At 50.0% G+C, this 13,521-nt stretch overlaps 1 protein-coding gene across 1 annotated transcript in view; it reads left to right on the forward strand.

The window, feature by feature from the left end:
- Nucleotides 1–277: 277 nt before the first annotated feature.
- ndufa10 (NADH:ubiquinone oxidoreductase subunit A10) overlaps nt 278–13,521 on the forward strand; it is an 80,313-nt gene continuing 67,069 nt past the window's right edge. The window contains exons 1-2 of the mRNA XM_067987938.1: nt 278–436; nt 7,213–7,381. Coding sequence (XP_067844039.1) covers nt 278–436; nt 7,213–7,381 — 328 coding nt within the window. The remainder of the gene's footprint in view (nt 437–7,212; nt 7,382–13,521) is intronic.

Below are 13,521 nucleotides of genomic sequence, written 5' to 3' on the forward strand. Positions count from 1 at the left end.
GAAATCATTCCCTATGAACGAAATGCTATTCTTCCCTCCTGTATTTAGTGCGTTCAAAACAATATAAATTCAACTTAATTTCCTTCCTAGCAGTAAAATTCAGGCAACTGGCAGGACTCTAGGAGTCAGATTTACAAAAGCCATGACACTGACCAGGAACACGTGGAACAGTGTTTTTTTTTTAAAGTTAGATGCTTCAATTAAAGTAACTTACATTTTTTCATTACAAGAGATAATTGGCAGCAACAGTTGCTCCTGGTCTCCAAACAATCAGGCAATGAAGTGGCTGCCTGTGAAGGGATTGAGCGCGCCGCTAGGTGAGGGAGGACCCCAGGCTCGGGGTCACTTTCCGGCGGCGGGGGAGATGGCGGCGCGGCGGCTGCTGACGGCGGTGGGGCCGCGCTCTCGGGCCCCCCTGAGCCTGGGTGGACAAGCGGTGAGAACCGAGCCGCTCCATTCTCGTCCGTTAAAGGGAATTAATGGCGTGGAATGGCAGAGGAGAAACGTCTGCCGGTTAAAACAGCGGAGTTCGAAACCACAAGGACGTCAGTGAGAGAGAGAGAGAGAGAGGAGGAGGAGGGAGGGGGGAGAGAGAGAGGAGGGAGGGGAGGAGAGGGAGAGGAGGAGGAGGAGGAGGAGGGAGGGGAGGAGAGGAGGAGGAGGAGGGAGGGGAGGAGAGGAGGAGGAGGGAGAGGAGGAGGAGGAGGAGGAGGGAGGGGAGGAGAGGAGGAGGAGGGGAGGAGAGGAGAGGAGGGGAGGAGAGGAGGAGGGAGAGGAGGAGGGAGGGGAGGAGGAGGAGAGGTCACTGGGGAAGGGGGGGGGGAAGAGAGGGAGGTCACTGAGGAAGGGGGGGGGAATAGAGGGAGGTCACTGAGGAAGGGGGGGGAAGAGAGGGAGGTCACGGGGGGAAGAGAGGGAGGTCACGGGGGGGAGAGGGGGAGGTCACTGGGGAAGGGAAAGGGAAGAGGGGGAGGTCACTGGGGGGGGAGGAGAGGGGGAGGTCACTGGGGGGGGAGGAGAGGGGGAGGTCACTGGGGGGGGAGAGAGGGGGAGGTCACTGGGGGGGGAGGAGAGGGGGAGGTCACTGGGGGGGGAGAGAGGGGGAGGTCACTGGGGGGGAGAGAGGGGGAGGTCACTGGGGGGGGAGAGAGGGGGAGGTCACTGGGGGGGGAGGAGAGGGGGAGGTCACTGGGGGGGGAGGAGAGGGGGAGGTCACTGGGGGGGGAGGAGAGAGGGGGAGGTCACTGGGGGGGGAGGAGAGAGAGGGAGGTCACTGGGGGGGGGAGAGAGGGGGAGGTCACTGGGGGGGGGGAGAGAGGGGGAGGTCACTGGGGGGGGGGAGGAGAGGGGGAGGTCACTGGGGGGGGGAGAAGAGGGGGAGGTCACTGGGGGGGGAGGAGAGGGGGAGGTCACTGGGGCGAAGGGGATGGAGAGAGGGAGGTCACTGGGGCGAAGGGGATGGAGAGAGGGAGGTCACTGGGGCGAAGGGGATGGAGAGAGGGAGGTCACTGGGGCGAAGGGGATGGAGAGAGGGAGGTCACTGGGGGGGGAGGAGAGGGGGAGGTCACTGGGGGGGGAGGAGAGAGGGGGAGGTCACTGGGGGGGGAGGAGAGGGGGAGGTCACTGGGGGGGGAGGAGAGGGGGAGGTCACTGGGGGGGGGAGGAGAGGGGGAGGTCACTGGGGGGGGAGGAGAGGGGGAGGTCACGGGGGGGGAGGAGAGAGGGAGGTCACTGGGGCGAAGGGGATGGAGAGAGGGAGGTCACTGGGGCGAAGGGGATGGAGAGAGGGAGGTCACTGAGGCGAAGGGGATGGAGAGAGGGAGGTCACTGGGGCGAAGGGGATGGAGAGAGGGAGGTCACTGGGGGGGGAGGAGAGGGGGAGGTCACTGGGGGGGGAGGAGAGAGAGGGAGGTCACTGGGGGGGGAGAGAGGGGGAGGTCACTGGGGGGGGAGGAGAGGGGGAGGTCACTGGGGGGGGAGGAGAGGGGGAGGTCACTGGGGGGGGAGGAGAGGGGGAGGTCACTGGGGGGGGAGGAGAGGGGGAGGTCACGGGGGGGGAGGAGAGAGGGAGGTCACTGGGGCGAAGGGGATGGAGAGAGGGAGGTCACTGGGGCGAAGGGGATGGAGAGAGGGAGGTCACTGAGGCGAAGGGGATGGAGAGAGGGAGGTCACTGGGGCGAAGGGGATGGAGAGAGGGAGGTCACTGGGGGGGGAGGAGAGGGGGAGGTCACTGGGGGGGGAGGAGAGAGAGGGAGGTCACTGGGGGGGGAGAGAGGGGGAGGTCACTGGGGGGGGAGGAGAGGGGGAGGTCACTGGGGGGGGAGGAGAGGGGGAGGTCACTGGGGGGGGGAGGAGAGGGGGAGGTCACTGGGGGGGGGAGGAGAGGGGGAGGTCACGGGGGGGGAGGAGAGAGGGAGGTCACTGGGGCGAAGGGGATGGAGAGAGGGAGGTCACTGGGGCGAAGGGGATGGAGAGAGGGAGGTCACTGGGGCGAAGGGGATGGAGAGAGGGAGGTCACTGGGGCGAAGGGGATGGAGAGAGGGAGGTCACTGGGGCGAAGGGGATGGAGAGAGGGAGGTCACTGGGGGGGGAGGAGATGGGGAGGTCACTGGGGGGGGAGGAGAGAGGGGGAGGTCACTGGGGGGGGAGAGAGGGGGAGGTCACTGGGGGGGGGAGGAGAGGGGGAGGTCACTGGGGGGGGAGGAGAGGGGGAGGTCACTGGGGGGGGGAGGAGAGGGGGAGGTCACTGGGGGGGGGAGGAGAGGGGGAGGTCACTGGGGGGGGGAGGAGAGGGGGAGGTCACTGGGGGGGGGAGGAGAGGGGGAGGTCACTGGGGGGGGAGGAGAGGGGGAGGTCACTGGGGGGGGAGGAGAGAGGGAGGTCACTGGGGTGAAGGGGATGGAGAGAGGGAGGTCACTGGGGCGAAGGGGATGGAGAGAGGGAGGTCACTGGGGGGGGGCGAAGGGGATGGAGAGGGGGAGGTCACTGGGGGGGGGGCGAAGGGGATGGAGAGAGGGAGGTCGGGGGGGGGGGGGGAAGGGGATGGAGAGAGGGAGGTCACTGGAGGGGGGGGCGAAGGGGATGGAGAGAGGGAGGTCACTGGAGGGGGGGGCGAAGGGGATGGAGAGAGGGAGGTCACGGGGGGGGGGGGGGGGGAAGGGGATGGAGAGAGGGAGGTCGGGGGGGGGGGGGGGGGGGGGAAGGGGATGGAGAGAGGGAGGTCGGGGGGGGGGGGGCGAAGGGGATGGAGAGAGGGAGGACACGGGGGGGGGGGGGCGAAGGGGATGGAGAGAGGGAGGACACGGGGGGGGGGGGCGAAGGGGATGGAGAGAGGGAGGACACGGGGGGGGGGGGCGAAGGGGATGGAGAGAGGGAGGACACGGGGGGGGGGGGGCGAAGGGGATGGAGAGAGGGAGGACACGGGGGGGGGGGGGGGCGAAGGGGATGGAGAGAGGGAGGTCACGGGGGGGGGGGGGCGAAGGGGATGGAGAGAGGGAGGACACGGGGGGGGGGGGGGGCGAAGGGGATGGAGAGAGGGAGGTCACGGGGGGGGGGGGGCGAAGGGGATGGAGAGAGGGAGGTCACGGGGGGGGGGGGGCGAAGGGGATGGAGAGAGGGAGGTCACGGGGGGGGGGGGCGAAGGGGATGGAGAGAGGGAGGTCACGGGGGGGGGGGGGCGAAGGGGATGGAGAGAGGGAGGTCACGGGGGGGGGGGGGGGCGAAGGGGATGGAGAGAGGGAGGTCACGGGGGGGGGGGGGGCGAAGGGGATGGAGAGAGGGAGGTCACGGGGGGGGGGGGGGCGAAGGGGATGGAGAGAGGGAGGTCACGGGGGGGGGGGGGGCGAAGGGGATGGAGAGAGGGAGGTCACGGGGGGGGGGGGGGCGAAGGGGATGGAGAGAGGGAGGTCACGGGGGGGGGGGGGGCGAAGGGGATGGAGAGAGGGAGGTCACGGGGGGGGGGGGGGCGAAGGGGATGGAGAGAGGGAGGTCACGGGGGGGGGGGGGGGCGAAGGGGATGGAGAGAGGGAGGTCACTGGGGGGGGGCGAAGGGGATGGAGAGAGGGAGGTCACTGGGGGGGGGGGGGGGGGGGCGGCGAAGGGGATGGAGAGAGATCACTGGGGGGGGGGGAGGGGGAGAGGGAGAGAGAGGGGGAGCAGCTCCTCCCCCGAAGCTGTAACATTTTAGCCACTCATTGTTTCCTGGTGTAGATAATGTATAAATATCATCGTCAGAATAGAGCAGGTGATCCGAGATCCTAATGGCTCCCTAAACCTCTCCACCTCTCTCTCCTCCTTTACGATGCTCCTTAAAACCTACCTCTTTGACCAAGCTTGTCCTAATATCTCCTTATGTGGCTCATTGTCAAATTTTATTTGATAACGCTCCTGTAAAGCACCTTGGGACATTTTACTACGTTAAAGGCACTATTTAAATGCAAGTTGTTGTTGCAGTTGATCTTCTGATCCCAGAAGGACAGAAATTGCTGTCCTACCCATCTCAGTTGAAAATTTATATACAATCCAGTGTGCTATTTTCTCAATCACATCCTGAAATGCAGAAAATATTCTCCAGTGGTCTGAAGCAGCAGTGGATATACTGGGAAATCTTTATTTAAAAAAGTTGGATGAATTAATATTGAGTTTTAAGAGAAAACGAGCGAAAAGAAAGTGAAGAGCAGAAACAACACATGGCAATCTTCCCCCTCATTGCTCAGTTTTACAAACCCAGATATTTTCACTGTCAGATCACATAGCACCAAACCCTTGCCTTTCAAGTCATTTTTTTTTTAACGCCTTGTCACACTGGCAAAAGAAAAATGTGGGGGGAGGAAATGAGCTGCATTCAACATAAAGGGTGTCCCACCATAGTCCATCATGGTACACTGCCAAACAATGTGTAGAAATCCACCATGGGGAGAATAAACTCCTTGCCTCTTGTGAAAATCTCCCTTTCTGGGGCTCCCTTGTTTTACTTATGGGTGTGTTATATTAAACATACCTGAGCATGACTCTTGGACCTGGTCTAGATGCTGAATGGGAAAAGTCAGTTTTAGCCGAGCACTACTGTGTACTTAAACCATTATTAAGTTTCCTGTTCAGGTACCACAGGATCAGAGTATCCAAGCTGGTCTCTTGCTGAGCCAGTAGTTGCTGTTAGGATAGTTCCCAGGTGCGAATGGATTCCACAGAATAGGGCCTTTTGCTTCCTATCGAGTGTCCACTTTGGGGAATCTCCCTGCATCAGGCAAGAGCCCCAATAACTGTTGTGGAAACAGTATCCTGCAGTGATTTTATTTTATAGATAGATGTCCGTGTATGGGAAAGAAAGTACTTTATATTGGAAGTGTTCCAGTCAATCATTCTCACCTCCTTAAACCTGTACAGTGGACCTGTTCTAGATGCTGAATGGAAAAAGTCAGTTTTAGCCAAGCACTACTGTGTATTAAATCATCCTTGAGTTTTCTTTTCAGACACCACAGGGTTAGTATCCTTGCAGGCTGTGTGTGATCTTAGGCATTCTTTGCTTTCATATTTCTTGGGAATTAGCCTGAATGCAACATTTTCTGGGTGAATGGTTTTGGGAGAGAATTTATCGGTAATTTTGTTTTAACAATTTTTTTTTAAAGCTTTGTCTTTTTTATGATGTTCTGGAGAGGAGGTAAGAGAACTCTCCCAACCAAGCTAGCTGTAAGCACTTTTGAGGCAGGGGTCAGCAAAACAACAAAATCTGGAAATTTGTTAAAAACTGAAAATCAAGGCCCTCTGTTACTGGATGTAACCAGAATGGAACCATGTTCTTTTATCATGGTTTTGGCACCAGTAGATTCCTCTGTGTGCTGGTTCCAGACCAGTAAACCAGGCAGCCGGCCTTACAACTGTTCTGCTAACTATTGGTTGGCTGTTTGCTTCTGTTATATGATCTAAGAGCCCTGAGTTCAATTTTTCTAAGAATTTAATTGATTTTTTTTTTCCCTGTACCCTATTATGAGTGTGTGATTGGTGATGGGATGCATGTGATAGTTATGTATTTGCAACTGAATGCAGGAATGTCCCCACACTAGAGTATAAAACTAAATGCTATTAGAGAACAGGGAAAGTTGCTGAAAGCACTGGGGCTGTAATTCTAAATCTGGTCCTTATCTAAGGAACTGGCTGGGAGGAATTACTCAGCCCAGTGGAAGTGGGGAGTTGAAGAGCATAGTTGAGGTACAGTCATTAACCCAAGGTGCACCAACAGCCTTAAATTCAACTGTGTGTTTGTTATTGAGATTGATGAGTGTGAGAGGTGAATTAATGTGCACTGTTTAATGTTTCAAGCAGCCACGGTTATTGACTTTTTGCTGCTATTCTTGATCAGCGTAGATACCTCAGTACTGTTTCCAGGTTGTTTCCCCAGTTATGTAAGCCTTCAAAATTTAAACAGTTTATTTTAATCAACAAAGGGAGGCAAAAAGGTACTGATGGCAAGACTTGTACTGAGTATTTGTCAAAGGAACATCAAAGGTCTTTTAACATTTTAAATTAAAAGAAAAATACTGGAAATGCATAGCAGGCCCATCAGCATCTGAAGGGACTTGCTGCGTATTTACAGCATTTTCTATTTAAAAATTTTTTTTTTCCAGCATTTGCATTAGTTTTTCTTTTGCTTTGATATTTGGGTTGTTTGGTATTCAGCTTCCCGAAATCACCAAACGCTAGTTGAAATATTATCCATTAATAATACAGATTCTAAATAACTTGAGTGATGAGATCAGTTCCTTTGTGTGTTTGGGCAGCAGAGGCTCATAAACTGGTACAATGAGGGACATTTGCTCCTCTTGGGAAGCAATATCTGCCATGGAGTGCTAAGATGCAGGTTTATCCTGTAATTATTTCATCCATTCCAATACTTCACATCGGCAATGCTGCTATTAGGAGCTGCTGAGTGAAGGTCTGACTTCCACCATTGAGAGTCCAAGGGCGAATCATCACTTGGCCGTGTTTAACACATCCACCCAATGGTTGATTTCAGAATAGCATTGGTGACTGCTTGGGTGCAAAGAGCCCATCCATCCTATTGTACAGTCGAGCAGCAAGGCAGAAATGTTGTATGATTTTTATGTGCACCAGTGAACTAGCTTCAATGACTAGCTGCTAAAAGAGCAGTGTGTAGAGAGAGGGGATGTTTTCCTGCATGTCTCAGAACCTATGTTTGTCTGTTCTGTGCTTTAGGCTCGGATCCATGTAAGTTCCCACAGAAAGCTGATGTATGGCTGGTGGGCCTATATTCTGGGAGAAAGAACCATGGAAAAGTTCAAGCACAACAGTAAAATCATCACTGTCGAAGGAAACCTGGCTTCTGGAAAAAGTGTCCTCGCTCGAAATATAGCAGAGAAACTAGGTAAATTGCTGGGATTGTTTTATGCTTCATACAGCAAAGTTTATGTTGAATGTTTCTCCATTACTTGTGCTTGTATTTTATGTTTTGCTCCATGCAGCCCTCTTTTGGGTGATTCAAGTCACAGATGTAGTGCAATTGATGGTGTCTGTTATTATGCAGCAGGAGGATATTAAGGTGTGTTGGGCTGGAACATATTGTAATAGCCATCCACATTTTACAATTTAATTGACTCTCTAATTTTATCTCCTGGAAATGGTGAATAATCACAAGTAAAACTGTGAAATGTCTCCCAGACCCCTGAATGCAATCGAACAAATCCTTCTTTTATTGGGAGCTATTGGTAACATTGCCAGCACTTCTGATTTAGTCACAAATCATGTGGTTTATGGAAGTTTTTTTAATGGTCATGCTTTACAAGGGAAACTCGAATATAGTTACATCTACATTTTCTTTAGTGAAAGAATCAATAAAAACTTTGTGCAAATTGTGGAACTTGCAAGTAAATCATGAGTGTTGGCAATGGTGCATTCCAAGATCATAGGTGAAGCTAAATAACTTGCTTTCACCTGTGGAATTGGTGACTTGGATTATGTCACCCACAATCTTCCCCTGCTCCCACCCACAGTGTTTGGTTCTGTAAACCTCTTGTAACTCGGCATGGGCTCCCACACTTCTTTCCTCCATTTACAAATGTATTTCTTACTACGTTAAGTATCAGCTTTGCTTAATTGGTAGCACTCTCGCCTCTGAGCCGGAGGATCAGATGTTCACTTTGGATTTGAGTACATAATTCATTACAGTACTATGGAAGTGCTGCATTGTCAGGGGTGCTGTCTTTTGGATGAGCTGTTAAATCAAAGCCCTGTCTGAAGTGGATATTTGAAGAGCATGGAGTTCTCCAGGTACCCAGGCTAGCATCCCCCTCTCATCCAATACCACCAAAATCTGGTCGGTCATTCATTTCCTGTTTGTGAAATATTGCTGTGTGCAAATTGGTTACCACAGTTCCTTAGATAGCAACAGTGACTGTGTTTCAAAAAGTAATTCTTTGGTCGTGAAGTGCCCTGGGATGACCTGAGGTTTTGATAAGATGCTGTATAAGTGCAACTTTTCATTCTCTTACTGTGTGGTCATTCATTGCTTCATTTGGCATTGTAACACAGAAGCTTCCCAGCAAAGTGTTTTTAATAAGATGAGAAGCTCCGGTACTAAAGAATCATTAACTTCTACCAGCAGTATGGCAGCAGTATTTTCAGGTTGCATTGCTGCAAAGCATCTTTTTTTAAATTCGTCCATGGGATGTGGGCGTCGCTGGTGAGGCCAGCATTTATTGCCCATCCCTAATTGCCCTTGAGAAAGTGGTGGTGAGCCGCCTTCTTGAACCGCTGCAGTCCGTGTGGTGACGGTTCTCCCACAGTGCTGTTAGGAAGGGAGTTCCAGGATTTTGACCCAGCGACGATGAAGGAACGGCGATAAATTTCCAAGTCAGGATGGTGTGTGACTTGGAGGGGAACGTGCAGGTGATGTTGTTCCTATGTGCCTGCTGCTCTTGCCCTTCTAGGTGGGAGAGGTCGCGGGTTTGGGAGGTGCTGTCGAAGAAGCCTTGGCGAGTTGCTGCAGTGCATCCTGTGGATGGTACACACTGCAGCCACTGTGCGCCGGTGGTGAAGGGAGTGAATGTTTAGGGTGGTGGATGGGGTGCCAATCAAGCGGGCTGCTTTATCTTGGATGGTGTTGAGCTTCTTGAGTGTTTTTGGAGCTGTACTCATCCAAGCAAGTGGAGAGTATTCCATCGTACTCCTGACTTGTGCCTTGTAGATGGTAGATTCAGCACTATTTTGTGTCCTAGCTAAGGTTTGATGTGTTGTCTGCTGTACAAGGTTTATTACAGGGCCCTTAATATGACCGTGACATTACTAGTGATTACGGTGCATGGGAGAGGAGACCCATCCCATCTATTCTCTTTTTCTCTCTTCTACCTCCTACCCTCCTTGGGTGGGGAAGTGATTGACCTTCATTCAAGAACCAACTCCTTTGAACTGCGTGAAATTCATGGATGCAGGTCCGTGACTTCCCAGTTCCCATCTTGGCACACCAAGTTTGTATTTAAAAAAAAATCAATGACTACATGGTAGAGGTTTGTTCTGTATTGCTTTCCTTGAGGATGGATCACAAAAAATTGTAACTAATGTCTGCCAACTGCCGAGTATTCCTTTGCAGCTTCAAACACTTTTTAGGAAGGTGACGAACACTGCACAGAGTTTTTCAGAGAAACTTATGTAGTTCTGCATCAAAAGACTGGTTTGAAATTTCTGCGGTTGATAATTTGGTATGAGTACAAAATAGGAAATTGTGTTGGTTTTTTTTTTGATGGGAGGAATTTGAGCCCCTCTGTTAGAGAGTCTCTCGTAACCATAATTTTTCAAAAATCTTTGAAAATGGGAATCATGACAATGGGCTGAGCCTAATGAATATTACATGCCCATTCAGGAAAAGGATAAGCCAGTCTTGCCTTTGTTGTGGACAAAACTTCTAGAATTCATAAATATGGGTTGAAATTAGAGAACACCTGGGAAGCATGAGCTGACCAGAGATGGTGAGCATGGATTTTCAAAGGGCAGGTTATATAATTGAATTTTTTGAGGAAATTGTAGATATAGATGAGAATGCAACAAATGGTGTATATATGGATTTTCAGAAAGCATTTTGTAAGATGTCACATAAGACTTGTTACCAGAATTAAGACACATGGTATTAAAGGAATGTAGCTGCATGAATGGATAGAAATGTAGAGGATAGAAAGCAAAGAGCAGGGATAAATAGATGTTTTTAGATTGGCTAGATTTGGGTAAGGGTGTGTCCCAGGGATCAGTGCTTGGCCCTTTTTACATAAATGACCTGGACGCAAGAGGAATCATACTGAAGTTTGCTGATAAATTAAGGGGGTCTTGAGCTCATCCAAAACTCTGCTGCCCGTATCGTAATTTGCACCCAGTCCTGTTCTCCCATCACCCTATGCTCGCTCACCTACATTGGCTTCTGGTCCGGGAGCACCTCGATTTTAAAATTCTCATCCTTGTTTTCAAATCCCTCCATGGTCTCGCCCCTCCCCATCTCTGTAACCTCCTCCAGCCCTACAATCCTCTGAGATCGCTGTTCTCCAATTCTTGCCTCTTGCGCATCCCTGATTTTAATCACTCCACCATTGGCGGCCGTGCGTTCAGCTGCCTAGGCCTTAAGTTCTGGAATTCCCTCCCTCAACCTCGCCGCCTCTCTACCTCTGTCTCCTCCTTTTAGACGCTCCTTAATACCTACCTTTTTGACCAAGCTTTTGGTCACCTGTCCTAATATCTCCTTATGTGGCTCAATGTCAAATTTTGTTTGATAACACTCCTGTGAAGTGTTTTACTACGTTAAAGGCACTATATAAATGCAAGTTGTTGTTGTATTGGAAAAATAAGGAAGAATGCAAGAAATTGAAGGAAGGCATAAGTTGGCAGATACAGTTCAAGGCAGAGAAATGTGAAGTACTTTTTTAGGGAAAAGGACCTGTGGAAGGAAGTATATCCTGAATGGTATGATTCTTGAGTGGCAGAATAAAGAGATCTAGGAGTGCAGATACCAAGAGCTTTAGGGGTGGAAGTGCCATATAAAGGCAAGTGGGATTTTTGGTTTTCTACATATGAGCATTGAATAGAAAAGCAAGGAATTAACGAGTTTGTGAAAGACCGTGATTAGGCCACAGTTGGCGTATTGCATGTATTTCTGGGTGCCCCTATAAGAAGGCTTTTAGAGCCAATGGAAAGGGTACTAGATTGACACCAGGAATGAGAGGCCCAAAATATTGCAGCATTTTTACACTGGAACAGAGAAAGCAAAAGCAAGATTTGATGGAGGTTTTCAAAATTATGAAAGGTTTTGAGAGGGTAAATAGTTTTCACAGATTGGTGAATTGGTAGCAAGAGGCTTAGGTTGTAGATTATCTTTAGAAGAAGTTAGATTTCTTTTCACAGAGGGTTATTAGAACGTAGCATGTGTTATCATAATTAGCTATAGAGGCAAAACTGTAACAACATTTAACGGGGAATTGAATAAGCATTTAAAAAGGAAGAATGTAAAATACAGGGAAAGGGCAGGGAAATGGGATTTGGAGCAGATGGCTACAATTGAAGAGCTAGCATCCAAATAGGCGTGATGGGTAGACTAACTACCTTCTGTGATGTATTTTCTATAACTGTAACCCTCTATAGAATAAATGGACATTGTTGCAGCTTGGTGCAGCATCTCACTAATTGACAAAAAGAAAGATAGAGCATCTATAAAGCGCCCTTCAGGATGTCCCAGAGCGCTTTAAAACCAATGAAGTACTTTTTGAAGTGTAGTCACTGTTGTAATATAGGAAACGCGACAGCCAATTTGTGCACAGCAAAGTCCCACAAACAGCAATGAGATAATGACCAAATAATGTGATTTTAGTGGTCTTGGTTGAGGGATAAGTATTGAAATAGTGCCATGGGATCTTTTATATCCACCGGAGAGGACAGATAGGACTCTGTTTAATGTCTCATCTGAAAGATGGCACTTTTGACAGTGCAGCGTTCCCTCAGTACTGCAATGATAAATCAGCCTAGATTATGATGGTTCGGGTACAGTCCAGGCACATTCCCGTGAGGCAGAAAGGTAGGGCAACTAAAGCCAGAGCTCGCTGGATGACAAGAAAGATAGTGAATAAGATGAAATAGAAAAAAGGGGCGTATGACAGATGTCAGGTTGATAACACAAGTGAGAACCAGACAGAATATAGAAAGTTCAGAGGGGAAGTGAAAAAGGAAGTAACGGGGGCAAAGACAGAGTATGAGAATAGACTGGCAGCCAACATAAAAGGGAATCCAAAAGTCTTCTACAGGCTTGTAAACAGTAAACGGGTAGTAAGAGGAAGGGTGCGGCTTATTAGGGACCATAAAGGAGATCTACTCATGGAGGCAGAGGGGATGGTTGAGGTACTAAATGAGTACTTTGCATGTGTCTTTACCAAGGAAGAAGATGCTGCCAGAGTCTCAGTAAAGGAAGACATAGTTGAGATACTGGATGGGCTAAAAATTGATAAAGAAGAGTCACCCAGTCCGGATGGGATGCATCCTAGCTTGCTGAGGGAAGTACTGGCCATAATCTTCCAAACATTTGTAGATACGGGGTGGTGCCAGAGGCCTGGAAAATTGCAAATGTTACACCTTTGTTCAAAAAAGAGTGTAAGGATAAACCCAGCAACTATAGGCCAGTCAGTTTAACCTCAGCGATGGGGAAACTTTTAGAAACGATAATCCAGGACAGAATTAAGAGTGACTTGGACGAGGGTGGATTGATTAGGGAAAGCCAGCAGGATTTGTTAAAGACAAATCGTGTTTAACTAACCTGATAGTTTTTTGATGAGGGCAATGCAGTTGATGTGGTGTATATGGACTTTCAAAAGGTATTTGATAAAGTGCCGCATGGTAGGCTTATCATCAAGATTACGCCCCATGGAATAAAGAGGGCAGTAGCAACATGGATGCAGATTTAGCTGAAAGAGTATTGGTGAATGGTTGCTTTTCAGACTGGAGGGAGGTGTACAGTGGTGTTCCCCAGGGGTCAGTGCTGGGACAGCTGCTTTTGTTGATATATATTAATGACTTGGACTTGGGTGTACAGGGCACATTTTCAAAATTTGCAGATGACACAAAACTTGGAAGGGTGGTAAACAGTGAGGAGGATAGTGATCGACTTCAGGAGGATATAGACAGGCTGGTGGCATAGCGGACACATTTAAATGAAATTTAATGCAGAAAAATGCGAAGTGATACATTTCGGTAGGAAGAACGAGCAGAGGCAATATAAACTAGAGGGCACAACTCTAAATGGGTTTCAGGAACAGAGAGATCTGTTGTATATGTTGAAGGTAGCAGGGCAGGTTGAGAAAGCAGTTAAAAAAGCATATGGGATCCTGGGCTTTATAAATAGAGGCATAGAGTATAAAAGTATGGAAGTCATGATGAACCTTTATAAAACATTGGTTCAGCCACAACTGGAATATTGTGTCCAGTTCTAGGCACTGCACTTTAGGAAAGACGTGAAGGCCTTAGAGAGGGTGCAGAAAAGATTTC

The sequence above is a fragment of the Heptranchias perlo genome, chromosome 7, assembly GCF_035084215.1.
Source record: "Heptranchias perlo isolate sHepPer1 chromosome 7, sHepPer1.hap1, whole genome shotgun sequence".
Classification (NCBI taxonomy): Eukaryota; Metazoa; Chordata; class Chondrichthyes; order Hexanchiformes; family Hexanchidae; genus Heptranchias; species Heptranchias perlo.